Source organism: Lissotriton vulgaris, chromosome 5, assembly GCF_964263255.1.
Source record: "Lissotriton vulgaris chromosome 5, aLisVul1.2, whole genome shotgun sequence".
Classification (NCBI taxonomy): domain Eukaryota; kingdom Metazoa; phylum Chordata; class Amphibia; order Caudata; family Salamandridae; genus Lissotriton; species Lissotriton vulgaris.
Window position 1 is genome coordinate 420,411,719 of NC_141693.1, and position 19,421 is coordinate 420,431,139.

At 45.3% G+C, this 19,421-nt stretch overlaps 1 protein-coding gene across 2 annotated transcripts in view; it reads left to right on the forward strand.

Moving 5' to 3' along the window:
* Nucleotides 1–19,421, forward strand: part of WDFY4 (WDFY family member 4) — an 856,906-nt gene that overhangs the window by 422,740 nt on the left and 414,745 nt on the right. For both annotated transcript variants that reach the window (XM_086921796.1, XM_086921797.1), the window contains 3 exons: nt 4,485–4,716; nt 12,007–12,158; nt 13,991–14,102. In XM_086921796.1, the coding sequence (XP_086777922.1) occupies nt 4,485–4,716; nt 12,007–12,158; nt 13,991–14,102 (496 nt within the window). The remainder of the gene's footprint in view (nt 1–4,484; nt 4,717–12,006; nt 12,159–13,990; nt 14,103–19,421) is intronic.

The window sequence follows — 19,421 nt, forward strand, 5'->3', positions numbered from 1 at the left end:
ACGATCTGGGCCCCCCCTTTCTCCGCCCCTATGCCGCAGCTTAAGGTGGGGGTCCCGCAGGGCTCCATACTTAGCCCCTCCCTTTTTAACATCTTACTTAGACCTCTGGCGGCACGGGTGGAGGAGTTAGGGGCTCAGATCGTATCCTATGCGGATGATACACAGCTCCTGTTTATCTGTGACAGGGGCTGTGACTTCGACGGAGCGGCCATCCGGAAGTGTCTGGAGTTTGTGTTTGATTGGTTCGGGAAAAGCGGCCTCAAATGCAACTCAGACAAATCCGAGATAATGTTTTTTGGTTGTCCTGCCGACCCGAGATGGAAGCACTGGTGGCCTTCGGCCATGTTTCCCCCTGCCAGCGATTCTGTTACAGCCAAGAATCTGGGCATGATGGTTGATAACACCCTTTCCTTCAAAGCCCAGGTTGCTGGCCTGACTGGGAAGTGCTTTGCCATCTTAAGGATGTTGCGAAAGTTTTTGCCATACCTATCTTGGGAGCACAAGAAGATTATGGTGCAGGCCCTGATAGGCTCACGCCTAGACTACGCCAACATCCTCTATCTGGGTCTTCCTGAATATCTGCTGACCCGTCTGCAGATAGTCCAAAATTCAGCAGCCAGGGCAATCTTTGATCTAACCAGAAGAGCTAGGGCTAGCAACCTCCTTGTCTCTCTGCATTGGCTGCCGATTCGTAAGCGCATCTCCTTTAAGACCTTATCTACAGCTTTTAAGGCACTTCACAATTTCGGCGCTGGATATCTGCATAGAAGGGTCAATTTCTATCTTCCATCTAGACCCTTGAGGTCCGCTGCCCAGGCCAATGCCATCGTGCCGACAGTGAAACGTGCTCGTTGTGGAGGTCGTTCCTTTAGTTACCTCGCCCCCGTCTTTGGAACACGCTGCCCCTGACGTTGCGAACATGCTCCAATCTGTCTGTCTTTAGAAAGGGACTCAAAACTTACCTCTTCGCCCTGTAATTTGTTCTAGTGAATTTTGGTACCGTTATGGCTGCCTGTTAGTTGCTGGTATTGGCGTGATCATCTATAGCACCGGGACGCTCTTCGGAGCAGCTGAGCGCTCTACAAAAACCTCAGTAACATAACATACCAACATAACATACAGGTGGTGGCGATCCGTCCGCCATCATTGCCCGTCCGCCACCTATTTTCCCCCGCCACAATGGTGGGGGGACCGTGGCGGACGGGAAGACCGTCCGCCGCTTTTCCGCCGTGGTCGCCTTGCGACCGCGGCGGAAAACGTCTAATATCTATCAAACACCGCCAGCCATATTAGGATGGGCTGAGGGGAATGCCTTTCCGTGGCGGCAATGACGCCACAAAAAGGCATACGGTCCTTGGTTTGGGGGCCCGTTGCGGGCCGCCAGGGTGAAGGGGGGTGGGGTGGGGGGTGCACATGGGGGCTACCTATGGTACCTCCTTGCATTTCAGAATACAACATGGCAGGCACCGCGCGGTGCCTGTCATGTTGTGCTTTGAAACGCACAAGATGCATTTTTTTGCATTGCGACAGGCGGTGCTTTCAGCACCGCCCGCCGCAATGTAAAAAATGCGGGATGCCCCCGGCACTGTGGCGGGTGCATCCTAGTTCGAGGCACGGGACATCCGCCCCTGTGGCGGACGGTCCCGTCCTCCGACAGGATGGCGGACGGACTTTGTCCGGCCGGCATCCTAATTGACCCCATAATTTTGTCCTCCTTGGCCGAGTAAATTGGCGTCCCCTGCAGCATAATTCCAATGGCCCTGTCTGAATGGGAATCTGCCAGCACCTAAAGGGCTGGACTAACAGGTTTGTGTGTAGGATAATTGTGGGTCTGGTGGCCCAGACTTTACTCTTGATTTCTCTGATATTACCACAACTGTTGATTGCAGAAAGCACAAATGCATACAGTCTCCCTATACAGAATGTCTGTTCAAGTTGAAAACTGCCCAGATTTGCAAATGTGGACCACCTTTTAGCTATCTTGTGGACATCACATCCTTTTAACAACTGAACTCCTCGACGGTTAAGATCGAGTCTAAATTGCAAGTAACAAGTTGTTGCACAATATAACATACAAGTAACTCATGCAGGGCACTTGCGCCATTGCCCATTTAAGAATGCGTGACAATCCTATGTCTGTTGGTCAATCTACATGAACTAGTGCCTTGGAAAGCCAAGTCAAGAAAGCAGTTCCAGAAGTCAAAAGTCTTCTAATAAGTTGTCACAAGCAGCACTAACACTCACACTAACACCAACACAAAACATCAGTCAAAACGTGCTCTAAACCCACACATTGTAGATGTTCTGAGAGGCCCACAACACAAAGCAAGAGGGCACTAGGAAGCACCAGAGAACTTGTAAAAATGTCAAGGCACCTCCGAGAGGAGCGCCAGGGCCGGACTGACCGTAGCGGGCACCGGGCGTTTTTCCGGTAGGCTGGAAGGGTGAGGCTGGTTTTGGAGCGGTGGGGGTGTTTTTTTGTTACTGTGTACAAGTTTTGCAGCAGTGCTGCAGTATCAGCCCCCTGTAACAAAAGCAGCAGCAGTGTTTCCCACCAGCAACCCCCAACTCCACCCTTGCCTGTCCGAATTAATTGCCAGGGCTGGTTTGCATTCTCAGTCTGGCCGTGGGCAGCACGAGTGAAACCAGCTCTACACACAGTGACCAGTGTTATTTATGTAGAAGGCAACGAGGCAGGTCCCTGATCTCGAAATGTCTCACTGCACCAAGAAAATGCTCATCATTGCAAATGAGGTCCAACCACATGAGTAGCTGTTTTACCAACATGGAAGTTCTTAGGAAGCTTTCCAGAGGTGACATTGAATGACACCTGCATGCGAATCTGTGCCCAAGCACGTTACAGTTTTACAATATCAGAGCTCAAGAACGCAGGCCACCCAATAAGTCAAATGGTGCATATTACGAAGATGGTACGGAATAGCACCCAGAGTAGTCCAAGACATGACAGAATGGGAATAGTGTTGGCATTTAGACTCATAATTATACAAGTTGCCAATAATGACACAGAACAAGGTGAGTAGATGTGCAGGATACAAAATATGCTTAAACTTGCATTTTAGGTCGATCCCTGGGCAGGGCATATGCTGCTCTGCAAGGCATGCTGTATTTCATTGGCTTGTGTCATTGTCCTTTGTAAATGCTGCCTTCTGATTCGCTAATAAGCTTGTTAGTCCCTCCTTAGTACCGCCTTGTCTTAATTTGTACCCTCCTATGAGGACTGGCCCTTTTACTTCTGTTGTTACATGGTATGTCTTATTTAGTCTGAAAGCACTATTTTCTTTAACCACTTCAGTGCTGATGACGAGCCCAGGCTCGTCATGCAGCACGGTGCTCGTGTGCTGGTGACGAGCCTGGGCTCGTCATGAGCCGTGGAACGCTCACACGCGGGGATAATTCCCCCGCTGTGCTGAGCGTTCCATTGCGCGGGCGGGCTCATGACGAGCCCAGGCTCGTCATCAGCACACGAGCACCGTGCTGCATGACGAGCCTGGGCTCGTCATCAGCACCGCAGCGCCGTGCGCGGCCCTTCTTCCCCCTGCGCCGCGGGGGAATTAGCCCCACGGCGAAGGGGTTAATGAGTTTCTCGTACTGCAGGCACGACATGCTTTCCTTCAACATTCAGCGCGCCATGCGCTTTTATTTTCCAATCCGTCCGGGACAAGGGTGGCCACTTCTTTGCATAAGCCTCGCATTTACAAGAGTTTGAGCTATTGGCATTGTAAATGGCAATGTATTTTTATTTATGTGTTAATTATCAAAACAGATAAATAAAAGGCATTGCCATTTACAATGCCAATAGCTTAAACTCTTGCAAATGTGAGATCTATTGGATTGCAAATGCTTGTTGATAATAGTTGGGAGTGTCACCACAACAGCTTCATTGGTACCCAAGGAGAGTAAAACCCTTGCCGGAAGCATGCCAGAGCAGCGAAGAGCCTACGGTAGAAGTGGGAACATCACGTACATGCATGTGGTGAATTACAGTCGGCTGTGGAGAGGATGGTTACAGTTGCGTGTTCTGAACGCTCCATCACCATACATAAGGCAACAGGGACCTAACAGTCCAAATCCAAACCGCGCATGAGCACCACCACACAGGTACATGTTTTCTTAAGCCTATTTGCTGTGTGCGGCAAGGGCATGCTGTTTGTTAAGAAACTCTTGCAAAACCTTGCACATTGTAGCCAATGCTTTTGAGCTAACACATTAGGACACACTTGGTGTAGGCACTTTCCAGACACTGCAGCTATGAATAGGACATCAGTACGTTCACAGATACCCACAAGGGAATTTTGGCTCGGGATGACTAGGGTGTCTGCCCTGAGAGGCCTAATATGTTTCCATGGTGACATGTGGCACATTGATGGAGAGCTTTGACTGTATCTGTGAATCGCATGCTTAGTTCTGGTCTATCTGTCCCCACACACACACCACTCACTCTAACAGTTTCCTTCCTCTGACAGATCCAGTACATCCAGCCTCTGGCGGGGCCCTCCACTGCTCTGGATTCCATGTCCTTCCTCGATGTCTACGCCTACATTTCTACACCAAGGATATGGAAGCAGAAATCCTCTCTGCTCTGGCGTCTGGGTCCCACCTACCTCTTCGACGACCCTGTCCCTGCCGAGGCCCTGCAAGTGATGTACAGACTCGGGCCCAGCTACTGTGGAAGTTTCCAGGGGCTGCAGGACCACGGTACGTGCAGCTTCATTGACCAATCCATGATGGATGCCTGTCAGTTCTTTCTAATGTGGTGACCTGTTGCGCCTCCATTAAGGATAGGGCTTATACTGCAGCGACTTGTGGAGATTTACGACCCGTGCTGGAGTTTCTCCTCTGAATAATCTGCACAGGGAGGCAGAAGAAGAGCCGAAGAGCTTCAGAGGTGGGCCAGGGGCATCGGCGTTTAATGAAGAAGCTTTTTAACTAAAGTACGCCGGCATCATCCATTATTGAGCAGACAGAGCAGCCGCATGGCCGCCATCGATCGCAGGAGTTCAAAGGAGTCGAGTGCCCACTCCACATCCGATGCCCTGGCTCAGCCGGTGTTAAAAAGAGTGCTCATGCCCAAGTAGAGCAATTGCTCCTGATAACATGATAAAAGTAGAGGGGGGCGCAAAAATTCCTTATTGTTTTTCAAATTTAGCGGAAACGGGCATAATTATCAATTTTCAGTGAAATATTGTTTGCTAGTATCTTTCCTTACTTTTTCACACGAGGGCATACTCTGCTTAAGAAAGCTGTTCGATGCACTGGGAGGAGCAATACTTCATTTGCACAAAAAAAATAAGTGCCAGGGCCCTCATCAGGAGGCCATTCCAGTTTGCACTACACATTGCCACACATTGCCACATAACCAGGGCCAGACTGGTCGTAGTGGGCACCGGGCGTTTTCCCGGGGTGCCGAAAGGATGGGTGCCGGTTTTGGACCTGTGGGGGGCAGGTTTCGTTACTGGGGACCAGTTTTGCAGCAGTGCTGCAATATCGGCCCCTTGTAACAGTAGCGGGAGTGGTGCTTCTCACTAGCACCGTTCCCCCCGGCTACCACAGCCGGTCGAGCAGGTTGCCAGGGTTGGTTGCTGTTCCCAGTCTGGCCGTGAACTCAACTACTAACCATTACACTGCTACAAGTGTGACAATTCAGACTATTTGAGGCCGCCAAAGCTTTAGGAATGGTCTGGGTGGCAGGTATTAGTTGTTTTTAATGCATATTGAATTAGCAAACAACAGTTTTTCTGCTAATTTTCAAATTGCATAAACAGCGCCGCCATATGGCAGTTCTTATAAGGGCATGTTCAGGCAATTAAGTGCTGGTGCCAGCACCGGAAAATGCCAGCTCAAATTAAGTACTGGACTGGAGACTGGTTTCAGCGGACAATAGTCCAGATGTACAACAATTGGCAATTGCGACTAGCAAATTGCGCCAATTTGCGAGTCGCAATGGCCATTGTATAACAGTGTATGAGACACTGTTTGCGATTCCCAATTGGGTCGCAAATTGCACGCCTCATGCACATTAATGAGGCTGTCGCAATTTGCGACCACTTTGGGAATGGCTGGCACTCCCAGGGGTGGTGGCCTGCTGGGGTCAGCAGACCTCCATGTCTGGGAATGCTTTTAAATAAAGCAGTTTTTTGGGGGAAAATGCAGCGTTTTTGTTTCATTTTTTAAGGGCAGGTAGTGTTCCCTGGGACCACTGCCTGCTCTGAAAAAATATTTGTGCACCCATTCACGAAGGGGAAAGGGTCCCCTGGGGACCCCTTCCCATTTTTCAGTGGTTTAGGGTGGTAAACTGCAAGTGTTTTGCGACCGCAATTGCAGTTGCAAAACATTCTAACATAGGGTTCAGACTCGCTATTAGGAGGGGGCGCCCTCGGAATGCCCCTTCCTAATAGTGAGTCACTAACCTTATTTTGTGAGTCGCTAATTAATTAGCGACTTGCAAAATAGGGTTAGTACATGGGCCACAGGTTTTTTGCATGAGCAAACGGGTCTAAAAGCAATTTGCGCATGCAAAAATCCGTCGTATGTCGGGCCCAATGTCTCTTAGCCAGACATTTTCTGTGTGGACAGGTCTCCTGGGGGTAAAAATCCTGCAAAATCTCATCCTGCTAAATTCTGAAAAAATTTGAGAAAGGCAAAATTCACAAATTTTGTGAATGTTAGTGCATAAATTTAATTTTTCATAGCCCTAGAGGCACTATCTCGGCTTCATAACTGATCATGCCTGGCCTGGTTGCAGGGTACTTTGTAGGACTCATTATGGAAGGCAGGAAGTCCTCTGAGAATGCCAACCTGTTTATTTTGCATTTGAAGCATATCCATGATTCAGCATGTTGCTGAGATCCACTGTGTCACAAGCAATGCCTACACACTCCGGTAGAACTAACCTGCTCAGCAGAACTCCCAGGCTATTATCAAGACCTTTACTAACGGAAAACTCTGTATTAAAGGGACAGACGTTTTCTAACTGAGGAATTTTCTTTTACGCAAAATGTTTCCATGGGTATTAGTCCATTTGGTTCAAAAAACAAACTATGATTACAAATTCCACATACAATGTAGAATGTATAACTGATGCCAAATGTAATGTACAGCGACTGTTCCTATCTCCGTGCCTGTCCTATTTCTCTTCTGTTTACCACTAATTTTTCTGTCCTTTCCTTCTTACTTTTCTTCCGCTCTCAAAATACAAACAGTAGGGGCTAGCTATATAAACACCAATGTATAAACGACTACTATTCATTCTTGGCTAACCCTCTGTACAGCGGTTGTGATTGTATTCTGTATAAAAATAATTTTTAGAAAACAAAGGGAAAAAAAATCCACATGCCCGGATTTGTTAAGTGTAAGAACAGCAGTGGCTCCTCCGTTAGGGTGGAGGAGCGTCGCCCTACTGCTCTCCCAGCAGTCCAAACAGGAAAAATAAAACAATAATAAAACGATGTGAGTATCATTTTATTTTTCAGCACTGAGGCGGTCTAGGGCGGGGTGGGGTTGGGTTGGGCTAGGCTGTCTTAATGAAGCAGGGAGGAGAAGTGGTGAGCACCATAAGTGTTCAGGTTGGTTTGGCCAACCGTCTTAGGGCGACCAACCCGACCTGCTCACTTAGCATTTCTCCATCCCAGGCTGCGTTGTACAGCTGGGTGGAGAATAGACACCGGCTCCTAGGCCCTGCTTGAATGCCAAACCAGGCTGCTCAGATTGATTCCGGCACTGCTCTCATGCTGGGAATAGTTTTACCGTACAAAAGGGGGTGGTGATGGACGGAGCATCTGAATCAATCAAACACTCACACCCAGTCAAAGATCTGGGTTTAATCCATCACCGTTCTTTAGCCCACTCTGCCACCCCAGTTCAGACATGGCTATATGCAAATCAGTCTGACCCTGTGCCTCATGGGAACAGTCCAGCCCGAACTGCCAAGCCATGTCTTCCCTGGACCGGAATAGTTTTACAGCATGACAGCTTCGTCATGATTGGCTTAGGGGAGTCTGTGTGCCTGTGCACTGCCGGAAGTTGACCAGAACAGAAGAGGATGGAGGCAGGGGCCAGCAAGTAAGTAATCTTTTCTGTTTTTGTTCCCTGCACTGTCTCACCACTTCTCTTCCTCAGCAGCTACCATTGCAGAACAGGACTCAAAACTAGGTGTCGAGGAGACAGAGTTTGTCTATTTACCAGCACATTCTGTGAAACATTCACTGCACCGTATTACTGTGAATGGGCTTTTCACAGTGCAGGCGTGAGCTCTCGCCACTGTAAAGAGCACCTTGGTGATCGGTCGTACAGCTATTTCAAGCCACCAGACCATCTTCCACTGCCGACAACAACCATCTCGGACTGCATTTCAAAGGGAAATCAGAGACCACCTCACCGGTGGGTGCAGTGAATAACCCATGTGCAGAATGATGCCTGGGTGGTCCCTGGGACGAGATGTCTCGTTCCAAGGGCTCTTGTGGGGCACACCAACTCTTTCTGGTATCCAGTCAGAGCATATCCTGCATCTTTGCCTCTGTGCCCGCATCTGTAATAGTAGGTACAGAATATTATATTGTCAATGAGAACAATTTCTGACTATCACTTGATTGTTGCATACATCATGGATAGAATTGATCAAATCAGTGGTAATCAGAGTACAAAAGAACAATATGTATTACTACGCAGTCCACTATTTATCTGTATAGCTAATTCATTGGTAATGAAGATGCAGTCACTAAACATATCAGGAAACAAATCACAGAAGAAAATTCATACTATAAACAAAGAGCGTGCAAATTGAACATATATTATGCAAGGTTAATTGCATATTGAGCATGAAAATACTAAACACAATAGAAACTGTGTAAAAATGAACAGTACAAGAAACTTGACATTTTGGTCTACTCTTTATCGATTTGTAAGAAGTCTGTTGATGGACGATAAGCTCCTTGTCAATAATGAAACACTGATATCCATGCAACAGCCCTGGGAACTTGTCCCGCTCTCTTGCTGTAATAAAAAAATTATAGCTTTTCATGTTTCAGGTGAATCCTTAGCTAGGCAGAATAAAGTGGAAATGAGAATGAGGTTATTCCTCCAAAATACCTTAAAATGTATATCTCCATACTTTCACTCATGTTGTGTAGTCTGGTTTATTGGGCCTGGTGACTCGGTGGTGTAATGCATCAGCTGTAAGGGTCTCTGTTTGACATTAGAGCGACAGGTTCGAATCCCACCATTCCCACTCAGGCTTTCAAGCTGATGAGGTCAGGAACATTAGTGTAATTAGGTTGGGTAATAATGAACATCTATTATCTGTCTAGGAAATATAGGCATCTGTTATCTGTCAAGAGACACCTCAGAGGTGAATGTGCAGTCTGCAAATATGGCTGACATCTTATGGCCTTAGTGTTTTCCGTGTAAAAAATACAAAAGCGTGTGGGTCTTTCCCACCACCTAGATTATCCCAAGCAGGGGCTAGAAAATGCAGCAGCACAAATTCCCAGTAACTCAATCGAACCTGAATAGCCCTCGACACTGAATTCAAGTAACTATAGTCCTGAGTACGAGTGCTCCTGAGAGGCATTGCAGCGAATGAAATATGACTTTAACTGGTGCAATAAATAGCACCTACTCTGAGTTTTTGGGGAATAAAATGAGGATTTTGGTGCTTACTACATCACAATCTGCATTTCACGACCAATAGCATACTCTTTTCCCTGTTAAGTTTTGGTAGGTTTACCCTACTGAAACTGAAAGGTGCAGGCCCTTTGCGACCTTGTAATTACCAGGTGGTGTAATTTCCAAACAACCTGGATTTTGACCCCTGCACAGAGATCAGAAAACTGTAGCCCACTTCTAAATTGGGCTTAAGTCTTATTCATCAAGGACTTTAAGGCCTCCACTTTGAAGGATACGCCTACTACTGCAAACCAAAAAGGGACGTGGCCTTCAACTGCATTGCAGCAATGCATTTCCGTAGATATGTTTGGGGAATAATATTGTACAAACCTAGGTGTAAAGCAATGGAGCACTTTACAAAGGTGGAGTTATGGGGGATTACAGAGGTGGAGATGTTTGCAGATAAGGAGAGTTCCGAGCGGGGGTTCCTTGGAGCATCATGACTAAGTCTCATGCTTGAAGTCTTTTGGGTGCATTTCCACCTCCACCCTCCATTGGGGGGGGGGCACAGTTTGAAGGAATGGTGAATACCACATGCATCTCTCCAACTGGATTCACAGCAATACAGCAGGCACTTAACCCCATCTTTCCTCCAGTGGGATGGGGAGATGAAGGTGGATAGAAGACATAACAATTATCTTTTGACTTGGTCCTTGCTTTCCCACAGCTTTGATATGGCTCAAAGGCCTCAACACAGAGACAAGACCTGCTCCCCCTCACAGAAGCCGCGCCTAATTTCTGTATGGTGGCGCCCTATAACAATCGCCAACCAAGAATCTCAGTTGCTAAGTGCCATCAGAAATACCCAAGGGTCGTCACCAGCATCCATGCTGGGAAAATGCACAATCTAAGAGATCATGAACTAGTGGGCCGAATGTACTACGTTATTCAGTGGTCGCAAACCATGTAAATCGCTAAATTACAGGTTTTGCAACCACCATATGATGCTTTCTTACTTTTCAAACCAATTTTGTGATTCAGAAACATTACGGACTTAGAAAATAATTGTGAATCACAAAATTGAAGGAGTACTTTTTGGGTGTCTCCCTTCCAAGTTGCGAATCGGTAAGGTGTGTATCAATGGTCTGTGATCACAATTCCAGTTGTAAACCATTGATCAGTTACCGACTACCCAGTTGGTGCGGTAACTGATTTGCAAAGTGAAAGGGGTCTCCTGTGCATCAGTATCACTTTGGGAATATGGTGGCAAATTCACAGGGGTGGGGGGAGTCCAACTCTCCATGAAGTATTTCTAAATGGAAATGTTTTTTATTGAGGCTTCCTTTATGGAAACCAAATTGCTTTGAAAAGTTGTTCGTTGATATTCAATCACATGAGTGGTGGTCTGTAGTCCCTTAAAAGCCATCATCACTGTGATTGTGCCCAATCGTAGGGGGTTGCAAATTGAAACCTGCCAATCACGTTTGTTCTGCGACCCTTGCAATCCCTTAACCTCTTCGCTGCTGATGACGAGCTCAGCTCGTCATCAGCTACGGCGCTCGTATGCTGATGACGGCTTTTTGAAAATTGCCGCACACAGCGGGAAAAGCCGCCGCAGCGATGCGGTTATTTTGCGAACTGATTTAGTAGTATATAGGCTGTTTTGCAAAAAGTAGATGCTGAATTTGTGACTTAAGTGTTAGTGCATATGTCCTGTGTATTTCAGGGTTGTACAGCATTTCCCTTACAAAATCACAACTTTGTACATTCTCTACACTGATGGGCCTGCTAACCGTCCAGAAATTGTCTCAGCACAGAACACATTTCCTTGAGTACACTGCTGATGCACACTAGCTCAAGCAGCCTTCTGTTCCTACTTATTGCAGCACACGTTTGCCCAACCTGTAGAAGACTTTGTACCATCAGCTAAATGCTGCCTTCATTTTGAAACTACCAGACTCAATCTAAAAAAAGAGCTGGCTGCGTGTCAACAGCAACCAAGTACAATAGAGGTCTCCTCCTGGTGAGCAACCCTTAGCCTCTTCCAGCAGGAGCGCCATCATGGCGGACCCCGCACTCGACACACTGAGAAATGTAATCAAGCTTAGAAGTTCTTAACAGGAAGGGACAAATGTAGAGGTAAAACAAGTGAGTGCATTTTCTTCTACCCATATATGCAGAGAACGGTTCACAATGCTTGCAGTACTAAAACATGTTTAGAATGTGATAAAAAAATAAGCTTGTCTAATAAAATTGGTCAACAGGATTTGTGTTGACTGCAATAGTCTCCACTCATGGTCAGACTCCTCTTCAGTCTCAGAGAGGGCTATTCTGGTTCTGAACATGGTGTTTATTCATCAGCTAAAGAATACAATTGTCTTCCAGGTGGAGATTGTGTGACATCAGTTGCACCAACATCACTCATTGCCGAGGAGAAGATCTCGTGGGGCATTAGTGTCCGGAGCACCTCCTGGACAAACATTGGTGAAATCAAAGAGCAATACAATGATGTGGATGGGCGTATGATAGCGAAAGAGGTAAGGGGGGCTTGGGAAACCCAAAGCAATAGTAGCAAGAGAAGTAATGGAACCATGATCTGGTTCTGACAACAGCATGATATTGACAGTGGTAACGAACACGTGGCCCGGTGACGCGGGAGTAATGATAAACAGTGGGGTAATGGAAGCATGACCTGATGCTTGCAAGAGGATGATAGTGAGACCTGACAACACAATCATGAATGCAAGAGAAGTAACACAACCGTGGATTTGGCCACTAATACCGATAGCAAGGTAGGTGATTCAGTCAATGACATTGTGACACGGAGAGCACGACGGCATGAGTTGGCATGTAGCCATGTTCTGGTTACTGCAAAAGCATGTTAGCAAGTGGGATGACTTATACAAGGTCTAGACACGCAAAGAGGATACTAGGAAGAGTTAATATCAAGGTTGATGGATCGACCAAGAGACCATGCTTGCAACCTGGATAGCATTACATGAGGATGGGACACTCCGGCATGAGCCAGTGACCATTGCGGATGGAGTTGTAGTGCTGGCAACATGTTTCCGCTTTGTTTTGCGTAGTCCTCTCATTTTCGTGTGAGGAACAATGACATGTCAATACTTAGTATTGTAGCCATCTCTCCATTAGAAGCATAGTCACAGCAGACTTATGCATATTTGAAATGCAGTGGTCTGTGGAAAAAGGACGTAATGAAAACATTTCCCCATATCTGAGCAAAAGGGGTATAAAAACATGAGAATGAGAGCGTGGAGTAAGCGTGACAAAACATGACCTAGTTTCCACAAAGCGTGATAGATAGCAAGAGAGGTTTTCCAAGCATGAACAGGTACTCCCTGGGTAATTCTAGGAAGAGATCTAACGGATGGCAATGAGGGCATGTCAGCAAGGCAAGTAATGCAAACATGTCAGGTAGCCTCTGAATCATGTCAGAAAGTAGAAGCATGGAATCTTTGATCTCCAATGCATGTTAGACATGAACTGGTGACATTGGCACCTGTAAACGAGAATCCTAGGCATGACCTGTTGATCATGAGGGCATGGGGGAACATGCAGGCATGACTTGGCGATCCTGGGATGGCAAGAGAAAGCAAGCAAATGTGACCATGTCTGTATGACAAGAAAGTGGGTAAAACATACATGACTTCAATGCCTCCCTCAGTGCATGATAGAAAGAGAGCAGACGAACATGATGCTATGCCGCTAATAGTGAACTAGGAAGAGGGCGCGATTGTTGACGAAGTATTGTATGATCTATTGCATACTAAGTCACGCCAGGAAGTAGGTGGCTCACGCCCAAACAGATGGCCGTGAGCTCATTCAATACTGTGATACGTACGTGCATACGTTTACTCTGGTCTGATAAATGCTCCCGCAGTGTGCTTGAGTGTGAGATCTGCCTGAAGAAGTGTGCTTTGCTGTGTAATATAATGTTATAGGTGTATTTTGTTGGGCGATGCAATTTACAGCTATGCTGTGAGTACTAACTGCAAGAGTGTGATAAATGTGGAGTAATCTTGGGTAGGTGTATCATCAGGAGTACACCTCATGTTGTAGGTATGTGCAAGACTGTAGCTATTCTGAAGGATATCTGGTGCAGGAGTCTTCACTGCTTTGATATATACCTGCAGGAGGGCGCTGTGCTTTGTTGCTTATTTATAGGAATGTGAACTTCATTGAGATACCGCCAGGAACATCTTCTGTGGGGAGATATATCTGCAGGGCTGACCGTTGGTGCGTCTGTTCTTCTGAGATGAACCAGTCATATGCTGCTGCTGTGTGTTCCACATAAGAACTGACAGACCATTCTAAGATGGCGCATTGATGCTTTTTTTATGCTCTGCAGATGGGTATTGACTCCCGGGACAATTTGACACCGGTCCTGCTGGCGAGGAATGTGACAGCACACCTTTCCGGCCCGGCTCGTACCATCGGTGCTGCAGGGATGGGCCATATGGGTATGTACCAGTGGAGACACTGCAGCCGAACATCATATCACATCAGGTTGTGTGCTGTAAGGTTAGACTCATATTGTAACACAACTAACTGGTTGTTTTAAGGTATTTATTCACTCAATCCTTTTTCAGTTATTGTTTTTTTTTAGTTCTTGATCCTTTCTTAGGCCATGGTTTCTCGCTGCAGTTTGTTGGTCTCTTTTTGAAGACCAGTGGGATATTGTGACAATGCTTGGTTTCTCCTACCAAACTCAATTCTGTTTTGTTTCAGTCCTTCACTCTTATTGCATTTCATGGGTTATTGTTACCATCATTGACTTCGTATTTCAGTCTAAGGATTCTTGTTGCTCTTCATAGCTTCATCTATCCATGATTTGTTTCCATTCAGGGGTTGTGAATACTCTCTCAGTTCTTGTTCTTGGACTTGGATCTTGTTCCAGGCCATGAGTTCCTGTCTAAGACAGTGTAGTACTGTTTCCTACCTAAGAGCTTCTTGTAACAGTCTATTTCATTCTTTGCGAATGTTGACTGAGGTCACATGACAGCACTTGTATTCTTTTATGAAATTCTTAGGCATTTGTTTGAGTCCAGGAGTTAAGTTTTCACACATAGGTTATTATTTCAGTCCATTAAATTGCATGTCATTCCATAATGCTGTTGGTAGAGTAGGTGAGTTGTTTTTCACTGTGTGAGTTCTAATTTTCATTCCACAGGATTTTGTGACAGTGCATGGTTTCTACCTTTGTATATTGGATACTTCTTATATTTGTCTCTGTTCATGGTTTAGAGGCAGGAATTTGATTTCAGCCCATGGGTCCTTGCTACCCCTTTCAGATGTCTGGACGAGAAGAGATGGTTTTCAGGTAAAGCAGACAAGAGTAAGTGGTAAGCAGACCCTGGCCTACAAAATGACTGATAGTGTTGGGGATACAGTTCACTCATTCAGCCCATATGCCTTTGGCTCATCCAATGTGTAAGAAACGCGGTGAAGCGCTACTCAAGCAACAACCACAATCCTTGTCAGGGTGAGGTCTCAAGCTACCCTAAATTAACATATGCTAAACCTTCGGGTAGCCTACCAGGAGCAGACAGGCTGACCTCAGAGGCAAAGTGTAAAGTATTTGTGCAACACCTCAAACAGTAATAACGTGAAAACACAACACAAGAAGAATACCACAACAATTTTGAAAAATAGAGTCATTTTTAGTAAATAAAACAAGACCAAAATGATAAAAACCCACTTAGTAGAACTGGATATATGCTAGTGTAAAGATTTCAACGAAAAGAGCGCCAAAAAGCACAAAGCGCCTAAAAGCACAAAGTGTCAACTGTAGCTATCTGGTCATGCCAGACTGGGACAAAGTGACCAGTTTAGGCTGACCGCAACGGAGCACAGGCCGGTTACAGGGACCCAGTTAGGGAAGCCGAACAAAAGTACCTTAAATCTTTGTTGTGGAGTCGAGGATGTGTCATGTAAGCATGGCGATGGGAAGTCCTGGCCGAAGATGCATCACGCAGCACCGTTCAGAGAGCTGCGAGGCTGTGATGTGCAGTCCTGTGTCATTGTCAAGGAGGCCAACGATGAAGGGTTTCCAAAGGGCAGTAGTGTGTTGAGAATGCACCATGCACAGCTGGTTCCAAAGAAGCTATTGGGCTTGAGAGGCCTAGGTCGTCGTCGAGGATGCCATTGATGAGGTGCTTGCAATGTGTGAAACTGTGTCGAGAATGTGTCATGCAGCAGCGGTTCCAATGAGGCTGCTGGACGAGCCGGCAATGCGGAATCCTTGTGGCGGGAAAGTCCTTGCATCAGAGGTGATACTTCAGTTCTGCTTGGGGTTGCATGGCACAGCAGAGAAGATGTACCAGTCCTGCCGGTTCCACAGATGGGCTGGCAGAGCATTTCGAAGGATCAAGGGCTGGGGTGGCACACCTTTGCATGGTAGGACTCACAGTTCCAGAGTCTAGGTGCTATTTACATGAGACTAGCCCTTGGAGTACTCTAGGGGTAGTGAGTTCAGGTTGCAGGTCTAGTCCTTCTCACACAGGCAAGAGGGCAGCATGCCAGCACAGCAGGTCAGCAGTCCTTCATGTCAGCAGTCCAGCAAAGTGGTAGTCCTTTCAACAGCACAGCAGTCCTTTTTACTGGCAGACACTTTCACAAGTCAAGAAGTGCTCTGAAGAGTTGGTGTCTGAGGGCCAATATTTATATCTGGTACATTCTTTGAAGTGGGGGAAACTTCTAGAGCATTCTCTTTGTAGTGCATAGGTTTCCTGCATCCACTGCCCTGGCTCCAGACTAACTACAGGGGGTAAGCAGTCCTTTGTGGGAAGGCAGGAAACAGCCTATTCAGATATAAGTGGGGCTGTTCCTAAGTCCACCTTCTCACCCTGCCAGTGATGGCCCATCCAAGCAACCTAATTTCTCTATTATGTGTGACTGTTAAGGACCAATACACAAAGACCTACTGCCAACTACACCCAGTGATGTGACCGGAGGACAGGCTCCAAGCATTAAATGGCTACGGCAAGAAAACGTCAAATATCCAGAAGTGGCTTTTTCAAAATTGTAATTTAAAATCTGACTTCATCATAAAAAGAGATTCTCATTACATGTCAAAAGACACTAATCTCATGTCAGGTAAAACTCAAAGTTACATGGCCTACTTTTTAAATACAAAGCACCCTGCCCTGTTGGCTGCTTAGAACCGACCCTACGGGTGGCCTATATGCATTAAAAGGGAAGGTTTGGGCCTAGGAAAAGGTTTATTTTCCTAGTCACTGTGGCAGTTCAAAACTGCACACACAGGTTGCAATGTCCGGGCTTAGACAGGTTGCAGGGCTACTTAAAAGTGTGGCACAACAATTCCTGCAGACCCACGAATAGTATTTAATTTACAGGCCCTGGGTACATGTGGTACCATTTTACTAGAAACGTATAAGTAAATTAAATTGGGTAATTGGGGATAAGCCAATGTTACTATGTTTTAAAAAGTTAGCATACACATTTTAGCACTTGTTAGCAATGATAAAGTGCACAGAGTCCCATGGCTAACAAAAATAAGATCAGAAACATATGGTGGAGTGAGGCAAAATGTTTTGGGAAAGACTACCCTAAGGCTGACAGGTCTAAGACAATGGCTGAAAACTGATGGCCTCTGCTGTCCCTGGAATCACCTCCTATCCTTTCAAGGACAATAATTATCACATTACCAGAACATAGTCAATAACAGTAACATCCCGACTAGTTAAAGCTTGAAAGTGCCCAGATGTATGGGGGCATTTATTGTATGTGGCATTGAATCATATATGGAAATGAACAGACAGAAGAAATAATTACTTCTATGCTAAAGAGATAGGAACCATCTTTACTGGTAAACCTTAGATTTCCTCACATATTTGAGGAAAACGTATTTTTGGGAGGCTAAGGCGTAAATCCAACCTTTGTTATATAATCTTGAACTTTAATACTGAGACCATCCATTTCCTTTCTAATTTCACATAACTAATATTTCTAAAGTTCTAGTGGTACATTAACATCTGAATGCTGATGCTGGGGACATTTTTGAATTAAGCTCAGAGACATGTTATACTCAAAAGAAAAGTATTAGGGACAAGAACTATATTTGTAATCTTTACCCTGAATCATCCATGATTTGAGTCTTGGTGAATATGAACATTGTGCATTGTGCAGTACTTGAAGTAGGAGCCCATAGAAGAAGAATTACTTGCCCTATGGTTTTTAATCCTTTACAGAAATCTTTTGAATTTCGAAACCTTTATACTAGGCCCTCAGTAATTGAAAGACTTTCCCGTAGGCCTGTTTTGTTGACTTTTGATGTTATGTGCTCACTCTTTCTTGGATTATTTCTTATTGATTGTTTCTATATAATTCAGCTAGGAAGTGATTTCGAGGCAAATGTAAATGAGTGTTGGGGTTTGGTAGCTAACTAATCAGTAGGACAATATTTTGCCGCCATAGCATATCCCATGAAGTGGTGAGTAGGCAGGAATCTGAATAGGTAACATTGGAACATGTTTCTTTGGTCCTTTCCTCAAAACCTTCAGGCTTACTTCCTGGAATAAGGTCAGAGGTAGGGAATTCCAGATAAATGATCCTTGAACTTTTACGGTATCCCTAAAAGACACAAGTCTAAGATTGTGTGATGCTGAGATATTTTGAATGTCAAGGAAATCTCAACCAAAAATTTAAATTTTAAGTTTTCCATTAAAAGTATAACATTCAAATGGTCCATCAATAAGTATTGGAAAATCATTTGCCGGAGGAGATTTTATGTCCCAATGCCAATTCTAGATTATCTGATGTCCTTGAAACAAATGTTTATATTTTTTTAACATGTTTAACTAACATCGGAGAAGTGAGATGGCTATTGGTTGCATTAGAGAGACCTGAGAAAATTTGTTGGGCATGCCACACCGAAATTGAGTGTGGGGTTATTTGGTACTGGTGGCTAGTGCTTTTTACTTCCCTATTTGAAAGTTATAGCATTATAATGGAAGACGAAACACTGAATATTTTGTATTTTAACTGGTGCAAACTATGTCTATTCAAAACCTATAGTGTTCTTATGCAGATGTAAATAGCAATGACTTCAGGGTCCAGCTATTTAAACACTTACATTAGTTTGCTGTAATAATATCTTTGCTGATTTCTGAATGTGATTAATTTTTTATAAGGTATGGAACGTTCTAAAGGTAGTATACTAGATGGTAGAGCCTATTATTAATGGCAATGTTGAGCTCAAGGCTAGGTGAACATTGAGGATGATTCCAAGATGGGAAACAATTTGGCAAGGAGCCATTGTGCACCCAAGATAGAGGCCAATTGAATAGCAGGTTGGAGGAATTTCCTGGTCTCCACAGAACCTCCATCTGTAAAGTATTTTCTGATGCATCCGTCCTTGAATGCCAGTTACGCAGTCATAGCCCAAAGTCACTAGGTTTGTTAGGTATTTTGAAGTAGTCAAAGAATTATTGGTGTATATGTGGAATGCAAGGGTTGCATGTTCAAAAGTGGCTTTATGTAGTTTTTGAAAAGGGCTAATGAGAGTGCTGCATCTTGTGGAACTCTGCAGGAGATGCCTGATGCTTTGAACAGGTAGGGCATCTCCATGGGTACCACACATACACCTCAATATACTCTTCACATCCCAATTACCTACTTATCTTCTCAGTTCAGCCTGTACCTTCTTCTCAATCAAAATCTTCCATCTGAAACCGAAAGAGGATCTAAACTGAATAACAAAATGTACATACAAAAACTCCCAACATGGAGTTACTCCAAGAATACCTTGTGCAATGTTC